The sequence below is a fragment of the Rhinichthys klamathensis genome, unplaced genomic scaffold (genome assembly GCF_029890125.1).
Source record: "Rhinichthys klamathensis goyatoka isolate OS25496 unplaced genomic scaffold, OSU_Roscu_1.1 h1tg000159l_1, whole genome shotgun sequence".
NCBI lineage: Eukaryota > Metazoa > Chordata > Actinopteri > Cypriniformes > Leuciscidae > Rhinichthys > Rhinichthys klamathensis.
Window position 1 is genome coordinate 727,005 of NW_026606693.1, and position 24,230 is coordinate 751,234.

The 24,230-nt window shown below is 36.4% G+C and overlaps 1 protein-coding gene across 2 annotated transcripts; it reads right to left on the bottom strand.

Moving 5' to 3' along the window:
• Positions 1 to 316: 316 nt before the first annotated feature.
• Positions 317 to 23,936, bottom strand: prcp (prolylcarboxypeptidase (angiotensinase C)). 2 transcript variants are annotated; one of them, XM_056258779.1, is made up of 10 exons: positions 23,848 to 23,925; positions 23,358 to 23,551; positions 13,829 to 13,969; positions 12,832 to 12,933; positions 12,572 to 12,753; positions 11,203 to 11,354; positions 8,466 to 8,638; positions 3,967 to 4,134; positions 1,897 to 2,084; positions 317 to 721 (listed from the first exon to the last, which is right to left on the bottom strand). In XM_056258779.1, exons 2-10 carry the CDS (start codon positions 23,514 to 23,516, stop codon positions 520 to 522), a joined length of 1,467 nt encoding a protein of 488 aa, XP_056114754.1. In that variant the 5' UTR covers positions 23,517 to 23,551; positions 23,848 to 23,925; the 3' UTR covers positions 317 to 519. The 2 variants fall into 2 exon arrangements, with proteins under 2 accessions (XP_056114754.1, XP_056114753.1); XM_056258778.1 differs by having other exon boundaries at positions 23,358 to 23,936.
• Between the last annotated feature and the right edge of the window lie 294 nt (positions 23,937 to 24,230).

Below are 24,230 nucleotides of genomic sequence, written 5' to 3' on the forward strand. Positions count from 1 at the left end.
AAACAATCACAGCACGTCACATTTGGAAAACCTAGACACATAGTACAGGAGTCATGTGGAATATTTTTATGGTGTTTTTTGTCCTTTTTGTTCTTTTGTTTGTTCCTAGAGAAAATTTCATTTTGAGTCCCATTGAAGAAAGAAAGTAATACAAGTTCAACACAACACAAGGGGGTGAATAAATGAGAGAATTTTCATTTCTGAACTATTCCTTTGAAAAGTAGAATACCCAAGCTGACAGCAAATATGAATGATTATTATTGCTACAATTTAACTTTGAGGCTTTGGCAAAAGCAACCCTGAGTGGTTTTGTATGGGTATTTTCTGAAACTTTACGTTCCTCAATTTTGTCCAAGATAATCTAAACAGCAACAAATGTAAAATTGTAATGGCAAAATTCTTGGCTCGCATCCACTCCCCAATAAAACAATTTTAAGTACCAAGGAAGAGACCACTAACTTTGGCACACAGCAAACAAAAATGGTTCATTTCGTCGTTCTTAAAGTCCTCTTTTCATTTTCAATCAAAAGCTGCCTGTTTGATCCACTGCTTGAAGAAGTGTACTTCCAGCTCCCGTGTTTTGATAACAGACTGAGGGTCAAACTCGTTGTTGTAGCGCAGATCGAGATGGTGAGCACCTCCATCAATCATAATGGCGACTAGAGATTTGGAAAGACTCTTAGTCACTCCACCGCTCATCCATGGATCAAGATTTCCATTACTGAAAAAGAATACACTTAGTACGTTACACCTTTAGGTCTCATAGGATCACCAAATATAGTGCATGTACCCAAACAAGAACATAAATGAAATGTTTCAATTATAGAATATAAAACACAAGCTCTAATCCAAAACATAGTGAGCTGCCTATTTAGGCAGCCTTTTAGGGTGGCATATACCATTGTAATCGAAATTATTTAACACCCACCCAAATCAGATTTATTGACAAAATTTACAGACTTTCAGCTGTTTGCAATGAACAAATCAAACAAAAGTAATTGAAATAGCTCAACACAACAAATGTTTCAAGTGGTTTCCCCAAATTCAACTGAAAATGCAACTTTTAATGACTTCTGCAGTCTCAAAGTTATTCAACCCCCTGAATAGAATCCCTCACAACAGCACAAATCTGCAAATCAGGTGTTGTCTCAAGCACACCTGATGCGACTAATCAAGGGCTTCATAAGTTGCACCAGGTTTGCTTGAGCTAGAACACATGAAATATCTAAACTGGCTAGGTTTGTTGAGTGTCACGTTTGACTGCATGTTAGAAAAGTCAAAAGAATGGTCCAAAAAGTTAAGAGAAGATATCATCGCCCGTCTGAGAGAAAATGTCAGCTCTCAATTCTGACATTGTTCTTGCTATTGTGAGTTCATATCTTACAATTCTGAGAAATAAAGTTCACCCTTCTAAGTAAAAAAATTATATAAACTCACAATTTTGGGGGGTTTTCCACGCAATTGCAAGTTTATATCCTGCAATTCTGACTCTTTTCTTCTCCGAATTGATATAAAATTGCAATTGCGGGTTATAACGTCCGAATTGTGAGACATAAACATACAAATCTGAGAGAAAAAAAAGTCAGATTTGTGAGATAAAGTTAAATGGTTGTTTTGTTGTTGTTGTTGTGGAAACAAGCTTCTATACGTTGCAACAAGATCAGCGAAAAATTAATTTAAGACGTTGGGTGGATGTCCAAAAGACTGATCCAAAACTGAAAATTCAATTCAATAAAATTTACTATTTTTATTAGTCTAAGTTGTGTATACGCTGAGTATTGCACCATTAGCTTAGCAACATGCTAACATAAAACTCTATGTAAGCATGATATGAAGTAAACATTCAGCTGAAAGTGAAGGCAATGCTCAATATTATACAAACACAAGATGTCCTACCTGAAGATGATGTTGCTGTGAGCACTGATGTTTCTCCCGCCATATACAATTTCTGCCCAGTCTTCCCGTGGTCGCACTCCAAACTGGTTGTAGCACTCGTCAGAGAAGGCCTGGAAGTTCCATGGCTGTGGCTCAAACATGTCACCGATGCCATCTGTACACATTGGCATCACCATCTCTGTACAGCTCTGCACAAAATGACAACCAGTGTTGGGGAAAGTTACTTTTAAAAGTAATGTATTACAATATTGTCTTTCTCTCTAAAAAAGTAATTAATTGTGTTAGTTACTTTTTATGTAAAGTAATGTGTTACTTTACTTTTGCGTTACTTATTCTTATCTGGGCTGGGCTGTTTTATTGTTTTTTTAATAAACAAAAAAATCTATTTTTGGCAAATGTAAAGGCCCTTTCACACCAAAAGTGAAATTAATTAGCCGCAAACTGAAGGAGATGCAAATTCACGGGTGTACAGTAGAGGGCGCAGCTCAAATAAACCTGTCAGCTGTGCTGCCATTCTGGATCGCAGAAGAAGAAAGTAAACACTCTTACTTCAGCAATAAAACAAACAAATAATGAAACACAAATGCAATGTTTATAATTTTTAAGTCATTTTTGCTTATTCGTATGGTTGAATTGGATCATCGAAGGTCAGCAGCAAAGACATTGGTTAATAAAGTGAGATTAAATACATAAAGTGTATTTATGTCATTTAACATACCGTATTTTCCGCACTATAAGGCGCACTAAAAAGCCTTTAATTTTCTCAAAAAACGACAGTGCGCCTTATAATCCGGAGCGCCTTATATATGGATCAATTGGTTAATAACGCTCCGCGTTATTAAATTCGCTCGCGCTCGTGTCCATCTTATGCCCGCTCTGTCACACGGCCAGTTCAACCTCGTATAAATCAGGTTATGTGTGTAAGTCACGTGACACTGTCCCCGGCGCTGCTCGCACGTCACAGAATGTTCATAAAGCGCTCCCCGTTCACAGTAACCGGGTCGTCTCATTCAAAACAGCCAGTTGTTGCTGTCAGCGAGCCGCCGCACATGAATACTCATATGAGTCAGGCTGCGAATGTAAGTTACGTCTCTGCACTTACTCCCGATTTCTCTCAACATGGGGACAAGTGAGTTGTCTGTCAATAATTGGGAAAACATTGAAACACTTATTTGAAAAAGTAACTCAGATATTTTGTTGTAAATTTAAAAGTAATGCATTACTTAAAAAGTAATCTGATTACTTTTCTTGCTTCTTTTTTTTCTTGTTACTTGTAATGCGTTACTCATCACTGACAACAACTCATCATGTAATGCTATCACTTGAACAGAAAATAGCTTTTAATATGTGATCATATAAATAAAAATATACAAAAATGACGTAAACACACTACAAAGGAAAGGTATTCGTTGTGTCGTAACTGGTGCACTAAACATTTATGCACTTTTACTATGCACTCACCCAAATTCCAAGTGTATGAATTTTATAAGGTTATTGTGTCATTTGGCATCTGAGTCTAATAGCTCCGCCCCCTCTTCTACGCAAGGAAAGCTGCCACAGTTGAGAGCATGAAGTGTCTTACATTTTTATTCTGGTTAATTAATTGCATTATCCACGTATTTAAAGTGTACATTCTCTTTTGGGAATTTTCAGTGTGAAAATTGTGAATAGTGTATAAGTACATGAATTGGGATGCACCTATCATAGAATTAGCGCGGCTCATGTGTTATATTTCAAAGTCCTACGCTAGTTTTGTGAGAAGAACAGACCAAGTGTGGCCAAACAGACCAACATCTTCTAAGCAATTGCAGAGACAAATATTTTCTGTGAATAACAAATTTGGTCTGTTCCTCACACAAAACGTCACATGACTTAAAACGACTTGGAATACACTCAAAACCAAATTTTATGGCGTGTGTTTTTTCAACAGCTTCTTCCCATAATTAATTTCTATGAATGATAAAATAACTGCATCAAAATTCGTCAACATTGTGAAACAAATCAAAATAAAACCGAATGGAATTACTTACATTAGTAAATGTGACCATCTTAAACATCTTAAAATTTTACCTGGTAGAACCAGCCCAGGATGCCCAGATCCCCAGTAGCAGTTTGTGAGGTGTTGAGACAGACTGCATCTCCCGTGTAATTGTAGTAAACTCTTACGGCTTGAGAGATGCCATTCAACAGCTGCTTGTCTGATACGCCGGTGTCAAACTGAAGATTCCTGCAGACCACCTGAGAATCAGAAAAACACATGTAAATTATCACAGAACAAACAGCTGGCTTTATGTTCAAAGAGATGACAACGGTTCTGCTTCATTGCATTACAAAGGGGCAAATTACAATTTCGATCTGCAAACAAGAAAAGCTTTATCCGTACAACGATGTTCCATATGTTCCAGTTCTTTTAAAGCAATCTTGCTGTGAAAATCCCAAATGCAGCGTTTTCTGTGGGATCATCTGATTTGCAAGTGAAATTGAGTGAAATGGAATTCCACTGGTGTGGAATTTATCAACATCAAGCTGGAATAAATATATATATTATTTTACAGTAAATAATAAATGATAGCAATAACATCATACATTCACTGTACTTTACAATACTACACATTCTGGATGGGGAGATACACAATGTGTATGTATGCATGTATATGTTTATATATATATATATATATATGTGTGTGTATGTAGTAGAGATAGGTTCATCCATATTGCCTTCTGTCTTTTGTTTGTATATTTGTTTATTTGTTATCTTTTGTATTATGCACTCTTTTCTGGTTTATTGTTATTGTTAAGTTTATTGGTCTGATACTTGCTTTTTCCACATCTATATTTGTTTTCTGCTGTTGCTTTCTTTATGTATTTATCTGTATTGTATTGTTTGCTTAATAAAAAAAATAAAAAAATCAAGCTGGAACAAAGTAGTAAGAACGTTTTCAAAGACGAAAAAACCTTGACAAACAGATCAAGCTATGAAGTGAGAGCATTAAAGTTCAATTTTGTAAAGGCATGTTATAGATATTATTGTCAACAATACATCCATGTATATGTTTAATGTAAAATGCCATAACACCATCATCAAACTTCTCTCAACTGACGCATCTCAGACAACCAGAGTCCATTTAAGCCCTGTCCCTACAAAATTGACTGCAAGTTCACATACAATTTTAAGTGTAATGCCGGCATCTAAAAATCTTTCGATAATCCGTTACACTCGAATGTTCTTCACAATACAGAAGAGAAAAGATCTGTCGCTACTTCCGTTTCATCACGGCCTTAATATGAACTTTTTCATGTTGAGTTCAACATCTGTGAGGGTGAGGCAACAATTTGTATGTTTGCTAAATGTTATAGCAAAGCTAGTTTCCTGAATAAAAACAAAATTGGTTTATTGGCATTATTATCATGGCACAATTCTGGACAAATAGAGAAGCACGTTTTTTTTTGTTGTTGTTTCAAATAGAAATCACGATTCTGAACAGACGTGAGACAACTAAACAAAATAACATATCGGCATAAAATTATCGACATAAATTTTTTTTTTTTTTTTGTCGGTTTGAATGAATGATTCAATGACTCATTTATAAATACTTGACTTACCGGTATGTAATTACTGGGTGAATCAGCGTTTTTGAACAAATCTCTTGAATGAATGATTCAATGGCATAGTCACGTGTCGCCACCTACTGGCGTAATAATGTAATTGATACAATCCTTATTTGAAGCACCACGTTACTTTCAGATGGATTTGCTCTATTTTGATTGTTTCCGTAGACATCAGTGTTGATATCTAAGCTATAATCTTTTATCCCAGTGCTTCGGTGATAAATTGAATATTTGTAAAAACAGAAATATTGATACCAAAAGGACTGTTTGTGAAGCTGTTTCGTACCTATACATGATAACTGCTCTTTCTGGCTCAATGGTAGCGCCATTGCCCTCGTCCCAATCCCACAAATTTCCAATTGATTGACTGGATTTCAAATGTGAAACTTTGCAGAGAAATAGTAAATGTGACCGCAACTTCACTCATAGTTCTCTCTACATATTAAACTGTGAGATAGTTGCGGCACATGTCACACGCATTATATATGATATCTGTCATGTCTGACTTAGAGTGGGTTTGAGAAGGTGGTTGCTAACCTTTTCTTCAGAGGTGGTGGTCTGTGCGCGAGATAAGCTACACGCATGTCCGAGCAAAGATTTATACTATGACAAAAACAGCAGAGGCTGTCCAAAGCACCTTCTCTCTGCTTTTCAGATGGGATTAGGCTTACACATTCATCTCCAGCAACAGATTTCCCACTCCTAAGCCTTCAATACCCCCTTCTCTCAGTCACTCACATAATCACATTAGCTTTGTCATTAAAAAGCCTCCTCTTTACACCCGCTGCCTAAACTGCTTTAACCACCCATAGGGGTTGCATACATTATCAGATTTAAGGGGAGAAGAAGAAAAATACTCAAAAGTAAACCAAGTCTACGCACTTTGCATATTCATGTATGCTAGAAATAAGCTACAGACACCAACAAAAAAGCACAGAAGATAACGTATCTAAAAACTTCTATAAAATAACAAAACTATTTCATCAAAAATAAAAGCTTTTGTGATTCAAATTCCCACTCCGATGTGTATCCCTGTTTCCAAACCTACTGAGCTCCCTGAACTCGACTGTCTAACGCGTCTACCAGACACTATGCAACACAATGTCTATCCCAGTCCCAGACATGACGAGTATAGACAGACAGCTTTGTTGTGCTCTGTGACTCGAGTTCAGCGTATTTATTTAAATATTAAATCTATTATTTCAGCATGATATCCATACTACACACAAAAGCGCACGAGAGACGATTGACTTCTAAAGAAGTTGGACATTAGCTTGTTGAGATACGCAACACACAACACACAAATAATAGGTAATTAATAGGTCAGTTTTAAATGGTTGAAACGGGGAACTATTTGATACAATACTGTTCAGCACTAAATGAAATCCAAGTACATTTTGAGACATTTCTCTCATCTCGGCCTGCCATGATTGTTTAATTCATTCTGGCCAACACAATTCACCTCTACTTGCCTTTCCACTGTTGTCATTGAATATTGTTAACCAGTCGGCAAATAGATATTTAGGCATTGCTTTAGCGAGTTACTGTAGCATTAATCCGGCTTCATCTTGTATGTAATGCCAACTTTTTTTCTCTCTTTCATTCTGAAATACGCCAAATATGGAAGTAAAATGCGTACTTCATTTTACTTGTAAAAATAAACACAATGCTCGTAGGCTGTTCACTAGCTTTAGGAGCAGAGTGTAAACTATACACGCTAGGGCTCCTCATATTCATTTCTGTTTGCTTTGTAAGACAGATTTAATGAATGAAAACACAGATGCCTCGGGAGTCTTGAAAATAAACATGTTTTCTGTCCACGCCAGCCTCTAACCAAAACCCAAACAAAAACCTGAACAAAAGCTCAATTCTGAGGGCGAAAGAAAACAGAAGCATTATGAATATGAATGAAGCTATTTGCGTAATGATGGAGATGGGTACAACAACTGACTTATTATGAGAGGTGAGTCAGCATTAATGAGGAATTCATAGAGTGAGAGTGATTTATACCGAATAGCTGGGAAATCCAGCTGCTGAAGTATTACTTTATTGTTCATGACTTTTGTGTGTGTGTAATACTTTATTTTAGACCATGTAAGTCACATTTTACTGAATCATGAATCAAACAATCATGCCATTTATGTAAAAATGATATTAATTCCAGAGTGGGAGGGGCCTAGCAAAGGGTCAGTTCTAGTGTTCTAAAAATACTTAAAGGAAGCGTATGTAAGAAATGTATTTCAATTAATCATAAAATGGCCCTGATATGTCACTAGATATTAAGAAATCATGTTCATTTCAAATACTTATATCACTGACAACAGTAGACCGGCCAGGATATTATCTTTTAAAAAGTGAAGTTGCAGCCCTCAACTGATGTTGTGTTTTGGTCTGATGCGCCACACTCCACCTATCTACCAATCACAAAGTGTTGCGGTATCCGGGTTGCCAGCTCTGCTGTAGTTACCACAGCTGCAGCTACAAACGTGTCGGATAAAAAAGTGCCCCAAAAAACCTTGTTATGATTCCGAAATACTTCGTGACAAAGTCCGAAATAAAACAAGGATTTGTATAGGAGATGCCTTTGAAAGATGGAGACGGCTGAAAACGGAGAAGAATTTGCTGGATCCTGCAGCCTATCTGGCAACCTCGAGTCAGGGGGGAGGGGATACACCGCTCTACAGTCATTTGAAAGTGATTGCAGTACCAGTTTTGGCCACAATCTTACATACGGTTCCTTTAAATTCTAAATAAAAAAAATGTTTTACCATGGTAAAAACTATTTTCTTTGGACATGTATCACATAAATACCATGGCATGATTCTGTAATGGTTTATTTTACATGTATGCACTTGGCAACACGCTTTCATCCACATCAACCTTCAAAATATCCGTCTTATCAGAAGGTGTGTGCCACAGCATGTTCTGTAAGCGAAACCTTGAAAGGGAATTTATCGCACCTTAACAGGCCAGGCTGGGAGTGGCTGAAGGAAGTTGGCTTCGTATGGATAATCCACCATGGCTAAGTTCACCCAGGTTTCCTGCAGCCAAGCCTTGAAGCCGAACACTTCATCTGGAGACTTTAAAGGACCACACAGTCCAAACTCTTGAGACAGCCACTGCAGACCCTCACCTACAAAAGAAAAACTCAATCAAATGAGTCCAGGGAAACACAGAAGCTTCAAAAAGAGAGTCTGTGCAAAACCACAGAGTCACAAATGAACATGGGATTACAAAAAAAATTGTAATAATAACATAACAAGGAAATCAAAATCAGGAAAACAAAAATCAAGCACTTTGAATTTAGTCAGCATAAAAATCAAAAATTATTTTTTCATGTAACATTGCAGTATTTATTATAAATGATTTAATCAGAACACATCATGATTTTTTTATTCATTCATGTGCCTCGTAATCTTTAATAAAAAAATAACTTCTCCCTCTTGCAGTGACATCTCTTCTCTGATGATGTGTTTACTGGCGAGAGGGCGGGGCAACCTGTCACTCACATGAAATCGACCAATAGCAAACCACACCTATCCAATCAGTTCCCCATGGACAAAATCAAGCCCCGCCCTAGTTTTTTTCTTTTTTCTTTTTTCACAATTCATACTTTATAACTCGCAATAGTGAGTTTATATCTCACAATTGCAAGAAAAAAATCCAAATTATGGGATATAAATTCACAATTGCAAGACAATAAATCTGAATTGTGAGTTTGCGAGTTTGCGAGTTATAAAGTTTGAATTGCAAACTCACAATAAATCTGAATTGTGAGTTTGCGAGTTATAAAGTTTGAATTGCAAGATATAATCTCTCTCTTTAAAGGGGTCATATAATGGTACATGCACTTTTACAAGTTGATTGTACTGAAATGTGTGTTGGCAGTGTCTGTACACAACCATCATATAATGATAAAAATCCATCCAGTGGTTTTGTTTTAATCTCCTTATATGTTTTCCCCTGCCTCAAATCGAGCCGTTCGAGCCTGTGACGTCACAAGCTCGCACGCCCCTCCCACGATTGTTGATTGACAGAGCGTTTCAACACAGACCCGCCCTCGCTCATGAGAGAGCTGTCAATCATAATCTGCGCGGATCGGCGCGGTCATTGTTGGTATGCTGGAGCACTGTCTATGAGCAGAATGGCGTCTAAGCGATTGTGGTGTTCTGTTCTTGGGTGTAATAACGAACACAGCAGTCATTTTAATGTTCCTAAATCCGAACCGCTGAAGACGCAGTGGCTGAGTTTGTTTTCGAAGGGAATATTCCCCACGAGCAACGTCAATGCTTTCATGTTTGGGCGAATCATTTCTCACCAGACTGCTTTATAAACGAGGATCAGTATAAAGCTGGATTTGCTAAGCTGCTGCTCATGAAAAAAGGATCGGTACCAGATATTCGTGTTCCTGCTGAACCTTCAGAAGAACGGAAGTGAGTGTAACGTTTTATTAAAACTTTATATTAATATTTTAATCTTTGCAAATCGCTAGCTGCACGCTTCACAATGAATGCGTCTAAGGTTTACACTTAGGGTACATTACGGCATGTTTTCTATGTATGACGTTCTCAATATAATTCATAATCCCACGTTTATACTGAACAACGCGTTATGGTTATTGTGTTATTATGTTACAAACGGTGTACACAGAACAGAGGGGCGGGGTGAGCAAAGCTCATTATCATTTAAAGTCATATGCACTGAAACGGCGTGCTGAAAACAGAGCTGTTTTTGACCAGGTAAAATAAGTGTTTTCTTACAATACTAATGAGAATTTTTAATTAAAGTATATTACAAACTTTTAATTTAGACCCTAAAGAATCATATTAGCTTGTACAAAAATGGCATTATATGACCCCTTTAAACTCTCAATTCTAACTTTCCTCACAATTGCGAGTTTATACCCTGCAATTCAGACTTTTTTCCCTCAGAAATTTGAGATATAAACTCGCAATTGTGAGGGAAAAAAGTCAGAATTGTAAAGGTAAAAAGTCCGGATTTACCTTTTGCATTTATTTTTATTCCATGGTGGAAACAAGCTTCCAGAAAGCACTTTGTGTTGCTAATAAATTTGTATTTTAAGAAATATCTTCCTTTTTGCTCCTTTCTGTATACTTCCCTGATAGAACACGTACATCACAGAGACGTCTATTTGATGTGTTTGCTCATCTGCAATACGACTATAGGACGTTTCCTGTCAGATGTCAAATAGACGTTTAGAAGATGTCTTTAAGATGTAATGATTTAGAATGTATGTTAAACTGACATCTTAAAGATGTCTATGAGATGTTAGTAAACAGCAGATGCTTTCCAGATGAAGTGATCTTTAACAGACATCTTGCAGACGTACGTGTGCTATCTACTTAAGACTTAGGTCAAAACTAATCATATTAGGTTTCCTAAAAAGTGTAATCTAAAAGATCACGTTATTGATTATCATTGTAAATGTGTGTTTTGTAACCAGAGTACCAGGATCTGCCACGATTTCCATTACACGAGAGTAGATGTTAAAACTTCATGCTGATTTGTACTCGGCTTTCGCCAAGATAAGCAAAACTAAGACGTAGCTTTACAGTAAACTATGCTTCTCCATCCCATTTACGGTCGCTCTTCCACGCATTATCATCATCAACATCAACATCATCTCTCATAACATGATCATGAAAATTACGCAGCATGGCAATCCCATTCACCAACCTGTTGCTGAGACCCTGTCGATGGCGGCCCATGAGCTCCTGATGTTGCTGCTGCAGTTGGTGCCGCTGATGGTGAAGTCATGTGTGACCACTCTGTGAAACTCTTCACACGGCACAATGAACTGCCAGATGGGAGCGGACGCGGCAAGAGCGCTGAAAACATCAGAAGGTCACAATCACTGATCCCATCCCATTTCACAGTAGAAAAATCACTTTCTTAATTAAACACATGGTTACACACCACACTTTAGCCTTTCTAAATGTAAGATATCATTAAGTTTCTAGGCATGATACTCCATTAAGTATGCACATACTGTACTTATGCAGTTTCAATAGACTGATATTTCACATTTAGATATAAACTACACTAGCTGTGACCGTTGGGCGCTTATGAAACATTTGCAATGTCATCTTCATGTCTTCATATATTAATATATACAGGGTTAGAAATTAATGGCGGGTGAAAATTCAGCTTTGCCATCACAGGAATAAATTACATTTTGAAAAATTATTTTAAATTGTAATAATATTTTGTTTTTATTGTATTTTAGATCAAATAATGCAATCTTGGTGAGCAGAAGAGGCTTCTTTTAAAAACATAAAAAAATTCTTACCGACCCTAAAATAGTACATATTTACATATAATTTTTTTATTATTATTTGTTATCAATATTCTGGTATATACTGTATGTGTAGAATATATCTATAATAATATGTATAGAATATTATTCTACATGAAAATTAATTTAAAGGGTCAGTTCACCCAAAAATGTAAATACTGTCAGTAATTACTCACCCTCATGTTGTTCCAACCCCGTAAGACTTTCGTTCATCTTCGGAACACAAATGAAGATATTTTTGATTAAATCTGAGAGCTGGATCACTCCTTCATAGGCTTCTTAAGGGATCGAAACTGACCGGCCCAAAAGTTATGAAAGACATCGTTAAAATAGTCCGAGTGACTACAGTGGCTTAATCTTAAGTTTATCAATAGTTGAATAAAGTCGTTATTTTTGTTTGTTTTTTGCGCACAAAAAGTATTCTCGTCGTTTGATAAACTTAAGGTAATAAGACTGTAGTCTGTATATAGACTGTATGAACACTGTAGTCACTTGGACTATTTTAACGATGTCTTTCATAACTTTTGGGCCGTTCAGTTTCGATCGCTTAAGAAGCCTATGGAGGAGTGATCCAGCTCTCAGATTTAATCACAAATATTCTTCATTTGTGTTCCGAAGATGAATGAAAGTCTTACGGGTGAGGGTGAGTAATTACTGACAGAATTTTCATTTTTGGGTGAACTAACCCTTTAATATCAATATATTACAATATCATATTTAAATAATCATATTTGTAGGGCAAACTCTCACCCTACAACTGCACTGGGATACTTCATCCTGAGCCAGGCCGCCAGCATCCCGCCGTAGGATCCGCCGATGGCGACGACTGCGCTCTTCTGAGCTCCAGGCAGGGTGTTCTTCAGTGCTTTGATGAGCACTGCAAAGTCAGCTAAAGCCTGTTCTGAGGTCAGGTAGTTCAGATACTTTGCATTCTGGTGGAAAGGAAAGACAAGTCCAGGCGGTCAAGGACGGTGTTTGCTAAATGACCCTTATTGCTCCACATGACTCACGCTGTAAGACTCCTCTCCGAACGGCATGGACTCTCCGTAGTAGCGATGTTCAGCAAAAACCAGCATAGCTCCCAGCTCTTCTGCAACATCCCACATGAAACCCTTGGGAAGAAGCAGAGGTATAGATACTGAGCTTCAATTTTGACTAAGTGTTAGCATTTTATACTTTTACAAGTTTTCCTCTGAATGGTAATATTTCAATTTTCTGCTTCACAGACTTGCCTATACTAGTTTTTTTTCGCAATGCTGCAACTATGAAGCTGATACTGATTTTTTAATACTACGTTTATTATTATCATCAACCGTTAATGTTAAAGTTCATAATATCTGCCACACAGAATACAGTGCCCGCCATTTTTTCAGCATCCTTGTTCGAATACTCAATGACTTTAATAAAGGAAAGAACTACAATCCCATGAAGCACTGTGAATGACATGATCGAGAGAGAGAGACAGAAACAATATACTATAACATATAAATATTTGTATGCAAAATATGCATTGTTTGCCATATATGTCACATACAAATATGTAAGTAGTGTGAGAGGGTAGGGAATCTGAGTGCTTCATCATGAATGGGCAGGTGTAAAGTGTTCGATTGGCATAACCAGGTGGACATTTTGGCAGAATCATGGGTAATGTAGTTTTTCCACCAGGAATTGTGTTGTTGAACACAATTATTTAAAAGAATTATGTGTAAATAATGTGGGTTGATGGATTCAACAAAAACATATACCATCGCTTATCAACCTCATAGCTCACAGTAGGTCTGTCTTTAAAGGTTTATGAATAGTTGTAAAAAATAAAAAAATCCCCTATAGAGAAAATAAATTAGATTTTTCCTTCGAGAACCTGGCTGTTGCACTCTATGCATGAATAATGACTGTTTTCTTAGAAAATAGCTCCCTGTTTTGTCAGTTGCACAATCCATAAATCACGGAGAATGTTTTTCTGCCATCTCTTCATATCTAAGAGCGATTCAAAAAGTGCATATTTACAGTGTTGTTACAGAACCATGTGATGTCTCCTTCATTGCCCGTGTAAAACAGGATCGGGCCTCCTTCCTTGTGCCAGTGCTGGTCATTGAGAAGATACCTCTGCTTGAACGTGCCATTCTCCAAAAAGCCAAAATGGTCAATCTGTAATAAAATAACTCTGATTAATAACTGCTAATAACAAAAATAACTGCTTTTAGTTTGTTGTTTTTTTAAATCACAAGGGAAAAAGGTAATCTGTATGAAATATTCATTTAATGTAATTTGTCATGCAAATTATGTCATCATGAAACTTTGCCACTGGAAAAATGGGCTCAGTAGAACGGCGAAAACGTTTATGAAATCGACGCAACCTGACTAAAAAACAGAGGAAGAAAAAGACTGTTGTCTTCCCTTTTACCGAATAATAGGAAAACATCAATGCCCATAATGCACTGGGCATAATCCACTCCCACCAGTCTGCTATGGATACACTTACCGGAGTCAAATACTGCCTTGCTTTAGTAGGAAATACTCCTTAGCAAACTTTTAGTCATAATGGTGTTGACTTGTATTTTTTCCAAGTGTAAGAATTCAAAGAGTAAACGTTTAGCGGGAGTGAGTTACTCTTGGTTTCCAGTGAAGGTAAGCAGAGGCTAAAGGATGCAAAGACTTGTGAATACAGAGAGAACACAGCGACGGAAAATCTGAAAAACCTGTGTTTGTAGTCAACATTTCAAACTAGATGACCACGAACACAGCGTTTAGACCAAATGGAGGGGGAAAACCGAAAGAAACTGCCGTTGTCATTTCCGCCCAACCCCCCGAAGCAAAAAGCTGTTGCATTTTTCTTAAGGAATGTCGGTAATTAAACATTTGATGGGCCCCATTGACTTCCATAGTATTTTTTTCCTACAATGGGGCCCATCAAGTGTTTGGTTATGGACATTCTTCAAAATATCTTCTTTTGTGTTCAGTAGAAGACAGAAACTCATACAGGTTTGGAACAACTTGGGTAAATGATGACAGAATTTGAATTTTTGGGTGAACTGTCTCTTTAATAACCCTCAGTCATTCCGAAGGATGCAGGAAGTATAATAAAGTATATATGCGGAAGTATAATCTGTAGTTTTCGTGTTTTGTGTCATCCGGAGGACTTAATAAATGTGAAATTCTCAGTCCAGGTAACATGGAGAAGGAGTAAACATTGTTCATTTACATATACTACTGACATTATGACAACATAAAGCAGATTGAAAATTGGCAAAGTTGCACTTTAAAATAGGCCACTTTTTTAATGTAAAATATAATTTCCTATTTGGTACTAAATCAGGGTATTAAAAGTTTGGTCCCACTCTGTATGGAGTGTCTTTATGTACTAACAATGAATCCAATGCGCCAACTGTGTACATACATGTTTTATAAAACTACATCTGTAATTATTTTCTGTAACTACACTGTATCTGTATCTATAATTACACTGTTGACCTTTCCCTTACTCCTTAAGAACTTGCCTGGTTAAAAAAAGGTTAACCTTAACCCACCGTTAAACCTAACCATATCACCAAAGCTGTCCCTAACTGTAGCCGTATCCCACCTCAATAGTTTTTCACAAAACAACATGATCACATTAAGTACTTTTCTTTTTTGATATAAAACCTGATAAAGTGGGACCAAATGCTTAATAATGTTTGCTGCTTTTTTAACCACAAGCAGCTTTAACGGATGTCTGCGCTTAACATACAGTGCCGATACAACGCTGTCTTTATTCCTGGGTGTTCCCCTCAATCTTCTGGCCTTCAGCCATCTCATATTTATGAGCGTGAAACCTCAGAGCAGGATGGAGGGATAATTAGCCTCAATTTGTATTAAAATCTAGTGCCAGCGTCAGGGATGCCACATTAGTTCCGGTTTCAGCAGAATTGTGATATCCATTCATCCGGTTCAGAGCTCGTCCGCTACATTTCCATAAATTCTCCAAGTTTGAGGGAAGGAGAAAAAAAAGATTGTTAAATTTTGTTCCCAGAGCAGCAATTCTGCAGTTCTTTACAGTTCTCGCTCTTCTTGAATCCCACCCAACACTTAATAAAGAATGTTCTCTCTAGTGTTTTGTTTTTTTTGTAAATACCCTCTTTCTCCTCCCGTTGGCAACAAAAGAGGCAGAAATTTTATGAGCCAGTGACAGCAAAAGGACTCACAGTTACATTGATTCAACAGCAGTCAGAGCCTGGCTGCAGGTCAAACGAGTGTCAGCTATATTCACAGTTCTTTTCTGTGGAAGCTGTTACGTCTGAAGCCTCCAGCTCCAGAAAATGGACTTTTTTACATCATTTATAAGTCTATTTCATTTTCACTCAGAAACATTTCAACAGTATTTTATCCTGCATTGTCTTATTAAATAAAATAAATATAATACTATTAATAATACATAAATGATAAGGTTATTTGTACGCTTTGTTATATATTACATTAAATGTACAAGTATTTCCTTTTAAAATGTTATTATGATGAATTATAAACTATCAGAATTTCTAGACATTTTGTGTTAAAATTACTAACATTAATACACACAACTGTTAAAAAGTTTAGTGTATGTGATATTTTTTTATGTTTTTGAAAGTCCCTTATGCTCACCATTTTATTTCATTAAAAATACAGTAAAAGCAGTAATGTTGTAAAATATTAATACAACTTAAAATAACTGTTTTCTATTTTAATATAATTTAAAATGTCATATATTCCTGTGATTAAAGCTGAATTTTCAGCATCATCACTCCAGTCTTCAGTGTCACATGATCCTTCAGAAATCATTCTAATATGTTGATTTGATGCTCAAATAATAATCGTGTCTGATTATTGTTGAAACGGGATGTGCATGCTTAATATTTTTGTAGAAACGTCACGTGATATATTTTTCCAGGACTTATTTTACATGGAAATATTTTGTACCATTATAAATGTCTTTACTGTCAATTGAATGCATCCTAGCTGAATAAATGTATTCATTTATTAAAAATAAAAATAGAAACCTTAATGAACCCAAACTTTTGAAAGGTAGTGTAGCTTAATTTATTATAAAATATCCTTATTCTGTTGTGAAATTACATGTACAATGATATCACCTTATCATAAGCTTTCAAATGACTATGGCAGATTTGAGAAGTGAACACAATCTCATAACTTGAACACAGCATGTGATTTTGTCTGCAGTGGATAGATGTGTCACATGATCCACAGTGTGTTCACAGTGGTTCAGAAATGCAGCGCCCCCTGCTGGTTATTAGAAACGTAAAAAGCAAATGCACAACACCGGAATGAGTAATGAGTCAATCAATCTACTATGTAAAAATGTGGAAGTGTCACATAGCTTGTTCTGTAACTTACTTTATCATGTCTAAATCTTTTAAGAAGAACCTGATCTGGAGAAAAGCTTGTGGATAGGGGAGAGCGGGGCACAACCTAATGCTTTTTGACTTTCTCAGTTTGTGTAAACCTGGTTCAGAGTATTTCTTTTTTTCCCCGGCATTAATTTCACACACGTCTAGTAAAATTATGTGGTTTTGTTTCATTAATACGGTGTATACTTTTTTCTTGAAATGCCCCGAAAGAATGGAAGTGAGACGTGACAACATGCCCCATAGGTGGCACACATGACCATAAGACAGCTTAAAATGTTATCTGATCTAATCAAGAAATATACAAGACAAACTCAAATATTTTCTCAATAAAATAAAATTATTAACTTTTTCATATTAAATAATGGCATTTTTAAACACAGCTATACACCATAGTTCAAAACATAATAATGATTAATAATTTCTGAACATTGACTCTCAGTTTTAAGCTGTGACACAATCAAAAATCTTGTTACTTCTCGGTCCTTGCTTTAAGGCCAAACAATAGTAATCTAACTTTTGTGATCATATACAAACTTCTGCGTCATTTTAATTTATTTTTTTTACTTCAAAGATTGCACATGCCAGCTCTAACAATGCTGACAAAAAGTTATCAATTTTTTTTATATATATATATAGGCTATATGTCTGGTAAGACTTATGCCTATATCTTGTGTGCAAGTCCAAACTTCTCAAAACGTACATATGGAGAACAAGTCATTCTGAGAAAACATGCTTAGTTTCATGAATTTATGATGCACAAGAGCAAATTCTAAACTATCAGCCATTTCAACTGAAAAAAGAGCACTGTGATATTAATGTTGTCCACTATAGGGAGCTGCAGGATAAGGAATCCTTCAGGCCTAATCTTTTTCTATCATCTTCCATCCCTTTGAATGGAAATAAATGCATTGATCTAGTAGCTATGGTGTCCCTGATGTCCTTGATTTTAGGGATAATATATGGGTTTAGGGCTAGGGATATTGTCAGGACTCAATTTTCAGACAGGAATTTTGTTCCAGGATCAATATGTTGAACATGTCTAACTGCACTAACATGGGAACCCCAGTTTGTACATCATTATAATATTAAAAGTCTCAGTGAACCGGAAGTTGCGACCGACTTTACTTCAGTATTGTGACGTGTTTTCTGAATATTGATGAGCCAAATAGAGGGCATGTCTTGTTTTTTTCCCACTGGGAAATGATTGGATCTAGAAAAGTGCGGTTAACATAATGTGCACTAACAAAGTAAATAGGGTCAATTTTAATTTCATGCCAACTTTAAATGTTAAAATTAACTAATTTGTAGGCTAAGTTTTTAATTACACAAACGGAAGTTTTTATAATAACACTATAATTATAAATTTTAATGACAATTATAATATAAACATTTAAATGGTGGCTGTCATTAAATGGATTTATTCAAATATACATATGGAAGAACATGTTAAGTAGAATACAATGAATTTGCAATATAGTGCATACATTTAGAAAAAAATGTCTTCAGCGATCTGTCGCATCACAAAAACTTTTCGATTCTTGTGAGGTTTACTGTGCTTGCTTGATTTCACCCCGACCAATTCAGCCGTGGGTGGGATCACACACACCAAAACCAAAATCAGACACTCCGACACGAAACACACTTTTTAAAGTAGAATGGCTGTAGCATTCTTCCAGAGAAACAAGTATTTGAACTACATCGCTGTAAACATATGATATTTTTATGCTTTAGTACAGGCGATAGAAGGGGATATAAAGGGATGTATAATATGGTCATGCACAATAAGGCATTAAAATAAGCACTAATAAACACAATAAACAGCCAATATACACTAGTAATCAGGGGCGGACTTAACCATTAGGCAAAGGTCGGCAATTGCCTTGGGCCCCGAGCTACCTAGGGGCCCCCAAAATGCCCCATTAAATTATGCTTACGTTTTTTTTTTTTTTTTTTTACTTTTCGCAAATTATATATTTTTAAAAAACATTTGCGAAAAAAGGCATCAAATCATTAGTCGCAGACAGGAGCCCCCCCCCCCCCCCCCCCCCCCTAAAAAAACTGACGGTCTAAAAAACTGACGGAGAAAAAGAAGTGATTAACAGACAGTGTACAGAGTGACAGACAGAGTAGTAGACAGAGTAAAAATGAAGCGAAGCTACCCAAGCGGTGCTGAAAAACCAGGAACCGGGAGGAAAGCAAAACGTTTTTAGCAAAATTGCAGAAGGTAACGTTAAACTTTTTTGTGATGCCCGCTGACAATGACAACAATGCTAACGATATGTTACAAGTCCATGGCCGTAGCCAGCTATGAGGTGACCGAGGTCCGGAAATCACTCTTTTTTTACATTAAAAAATAAAATGTCAAGCTCTCTGAACGATTAATTAGCCGTTTAAACCACCTCATATGAGTGTTTGCAATTAATGTTGCTGCGAGAAGCTAGCGCAGTGAACGGGGCTTGAGAGTAGTGAGTGAGGGCGCGCGTGCAGCCTCCGTGTTGCCAGATCCACTAATGGAAAGGTGGCAGTAGTCTTCTGGACCTGTTTTTCTGATTTAATGTAACACTTTAGGAAGTTATTAAAGTGGAAAGTTGCATATTAGGGTTAGTGATATATTAATCTTATTTCCAAAACACAAGTTTTGAACTTATTTCGGATTATTATTATTTATTTTGTTTTGTTTTTCGTAGCAATATCTGGCAACATTTTACTGTCGGCATTAATAAAAATAGACAAACTGTAATTGCATAAAGCTACCACATTCGGTAAGACAAACGCAATGATCATCGTGATTATCTGTAAGAAACGTATAAAACTATCACAAACTATAGCATAATACAGATCTATATGAATGAAATTTGCCAAATAACCTACTGGCCAGCAGGAAGGCTCATGCTGTTTAGTTAACCTTTTACAAAGTCATCATAAAAACATTAATTAAAGCAGTGTTTCTCAACTAGCAATCTATTCAGTCAGCATATTTGTGTTTGATCTGTGTGAATTACAGAAATATAAGACTTGCTAGACCTACTTTTTTCTATATTTCTTTGCACAAAACTCTCCAGAAAGTGCCATTTAATGGTTTATTTTTCCAAAAATAAAAAATAAAAATAAATAAAATAATTCGTTCTCTTTTAAAGATCGGATGAGGGGCCCCATTCTTCCTTCGCCTTGGGCCCCCAATTTGCTAAATCCGCCACTGCTAGTAATATGCATGCATTGCTGGCAACTAGTTAAAAGTGAAAATTGGACCCTAAAGTAGGTTATTACCCTTTTTTGGTCAATATTGCACTCCCTATTTTGTTAATGCTTTTTGTACTGTAATGCATTTGAACACAGCTTTGCTCTTGGTTGCTTGTCAAACAGTGTTCCCCGTTTCATCATCCACACCCAGCAACAGATGCCGAAATGATATCCCACGACAACTGTCCAACCGCTCAACAAAGAGAATCAAAACAGCTTAACTCGAGAGGGAATGTGAAACGAACCACAGAGAGAATGCAAGATCCCGAGACCCATGTTTCATTTCCTCTAACAGTATTCTGTGTAGATCCTCATTTTAACAGTCTCGTATGCGCTGCTACTTCTGAAGGCTAGCGTTTAAGGCATACTAAGTGCTGACGAGGACAAAACCAAGACAATGAGGAGCAAGAAAGCCAGGAAACGGGCCTGATCTTCCTGACGGCTCAGAGGATGAGTTGAACAGACACCGAGAAACAATTGCCTTCACTGTGGTGTGTCCAGGTCAAGAAGTAATTAGGCTCAGAGTACAGCATAACAGGATTGTTTTTGTCTAAAACTAGACGCGAGGCTTTTCCTGCGTCAGCTTTTCACACGGACAGCATGTAAAAGATTAACTGCTAAGCCACTCGTCAGGTTGAAAACGAGATTAAATGTCTCTGAGACGTAAATTATTAAATAACAGGCAGCGTCATACAACCCTTATAACCCTTAAAGGGATAGTTCACTTTGAAATTTATTTTTGATATGTTTTAGCTTACCTCAAGGGCATCCAAGATGTAGGTGTCTTTGTTTCCGCAGTAATTTCAATTTTGATATTTTTCTATATGGTTTTGATATAGACACGAAGCGAGCGGTTTGTGTGAGAAAACGAACAGTATTTATATCGTTTTTACCTCTTGTAACGCACAGACCGAAGCGCCGGCGCCCTCAGATCACTTGGACGTGGCTGTGGTTACAAGAGGTAAAAACGATATAAATACTGTTCGTTTTCTCACACAAACCGCTCGTTTCGTGTCTTAGGCCATCAATGTGTACTTACATTTACGAGTCATTAAATCATGTTTAATTTGGACTTCTCTGTGCATGCTCTTTGAGGTGGTGACCATAGACCTGCATTATATGACTGACAGACAAGAACGGTTTGACCTAAAAATATCAAAATTGAAATTACTGCGGAAACAAAGACACCTACATCTTGGATGCCCTTGAGGTAAGCTAAAACATACCAAAAATGTATTTCAAAGTGAACTATCCCTTTAAGCAATATAGCCTACTACCTATATATACTATATATTATATAACTAAACAAAATAATCACTGTTTTTTAGTCAGTGCATGTTAGAACACCATCAGGAACTGACACATATAAAATAAAGGGACTTTCAAGATTTCTCTTTCAGTTCAATCAAGTGAAAACGGGCAGATTGCCAACATACGAGCCATCCCAGAAGGGCAAAGGATCTGCTATTATTCCGCGGGGGCCACAAGGGAAAGGGAATTTCCTGCAGACACAATACAGAGCAAAACGGCACAGATTATGCACACGTTAAATAAAGGAAATCCTTAAAGGAAGCCCAGTTGTAAGTTAATGAGCAGCCACAACCAGAGAAAACTGCTGTGGGCTGCAGAACACGGCCTGGCGATGTGATCGGTCACAAGAGTTTCGGCCTGACACAAGCTGACTGCGATGACAACGCTTTACAGCTCTGATAAATGAGCTGACCTGTTAACAACAGACAAAACCGTCACATGAGATTCTGACACAGGACCAAAGTTAGAGAAAGATGGTAATCGGTGTAAACACTACAGATTTGTAGCCTACTTCATTGGTTGTTGAGTGCATTGATAAATTTCACTATTTGGTTGGTTTTATTGCCTACTTATTTAATGTTTTACCATAAATATATTATACACCTATACTATTACCTATAAAATAGTATACACAATAATAATATTAATAACAAGACATGTTAGTTATTATTATTATTAAAAGCACAGCAGAGCCGTTGTGCATCTCTGAGCAACACAGAAGTGTTTCGTTGCTGAATGAATCGGGTGAGTCGCTGATTCAATTCATAAAGACGCTCACTTGCTTCGTTCCTGAATGAATCAACCGTTTGAACAAATGCTGAATTAATGACTCAATGACTCACTCATTTAGACTGACTTTCATTGGTATCATTTCAAATAATTTCATATTTTAATATTTACATTAAAAAAAAACAATCTCATACCATTATTTATGTATCAGTGTAAATACAGTCATCCATTTTTTTTCGATATTTACTCTTTTGTACTTCATTGGTTATTGAATGCACTGATAAAATGCACTATATTTGGTTGGGTCTCGTTATATTTATTACTGTAATTGCATACAGTCATTTACTTTCAAGAAATGAAAAATAAACATTTTAACCACAACAGGTAGACATAACACAACATAGATGAAAATAAATGTGCAACCTTTTAGATCGTAAAAAAAATTGCATATGTCTAAAAAAAGTGGTATAAATAATAATAATACAAATAAAACAACTGATTGTTATTGTTATAATTATTTATTGCTGTTGTTTATATCATTTTATTTATTAAAATGAAAACAGAAGGTTGTTTGCAAAATAATATTTGAAAATGCATATTACGTTTTTTATAGTAGGCCTAGTCTTAAAATTATTATTTTAGTTTTTTTTTATTTTACTATTATTTGAATTAGTTTATACAGGGGAAAATCATATTTAGCATACAATAAAATAAAAATAACCATTTAAAAAAATATATATATATATATCAGTGATCTCAAGGTAAACAAAGTTATTACTTGACATGCATTTAAGTCCTATTAAATTCAATTTCTTATGCCCAAGAATAAACAGTCAGGTAAGACACGCAATAAATTCAATAAGACACTTACTTACCTGTTGATCAAAATATAAAGTTTTGTATGAGAGAGGTCTGTGATGAGAGTAGGTTTGGACGGTGTGTCTGCCTAGAAGCTGCGGTTTGAAAGCCAGTGCATTACAGCTGAGGAAGACGAGGAGGAGGAGGAAGAGCAGAGCAGTGCTGGTCAGTCTCATGGCTGAATGAATGAGTGAGTCCAGTCACAGGTCATCTGGAAATATCAAGCGAGGGATCATTTGCATACGCGGAACGAGGAAGGATGTCAAATGACTCGTTGTTGTTATTCCATGACGCAAAGTTTTCAACTAACTTTCAGTAATACAAATAAAAAAAAAAAACACAGGGATACAATGTAATGCCTTAAAAGATAGCTATATAATACCGTAGCTTTTAAGTTTTGATTGATCAAATTTCAGAGCATTTTAGAAAATGATCATGCAGTAAGCTTGCTATCTGTTCGCCATGTGTGTATAGTGATTAAGAGTGTCTTTTTGTCTCAGCGCTCACTCAAAGCGGATTATGTCTGTTGTTTCTGTCGATAAACGGCATGTTTTGTTAACTTCATTTAACGATACAACGTGCTTCCGTATTGTAAACACGTGATCCGCGCGATGCCTCGTGGTTATTGTAGTTTCTTGTTGTTCCTCACCCCTTACGAAATTAATAACCGTAGCTTACGTTAAAATCGTATCATAAATCATAACATATATATATACACTATTTAAAAATCATATCATAAATCATAATATATACACTATTTAAACTTATTATTATTTAGAGTCCCTAATTTTCCCATCTCTCTCTCTCTCTCTCTCTCTCTCTCTCTCTCTCTCTCTCTCTCTCTCTCTCTCTCTCTCTCTCTCTCTCTCTCTCTCTCTCTCTCTCTCTAT

What these genes read in the sequence shown, in the direction of transcription:
- prcp (XM_056258778.1), bottom strand. Translation starts at nt 23,516, where the DNA reads ATGAGACTGACCAGCACTGCTCTGCTCTTCCTCCTCCTCCTCGTCTTC. An exon ending in CGACAGGGTCTCAGCAACAG is followed by an intron (nt 8,639 to 11,202) that starts GTTGGTGAATGG and finishes TTTCTTTTGTAG; the next exon opens with GTGAGGGTCTGCAGTGGCTG. An exon ending in CACAGCAACATCATCTTCAG is followed by an intron (nt 722 to 1,896) that starts GTAGGACATCTT and finishes ATTCTTTTTCAG; the next exon opens with TAATGGAAATCTTGATCCAT.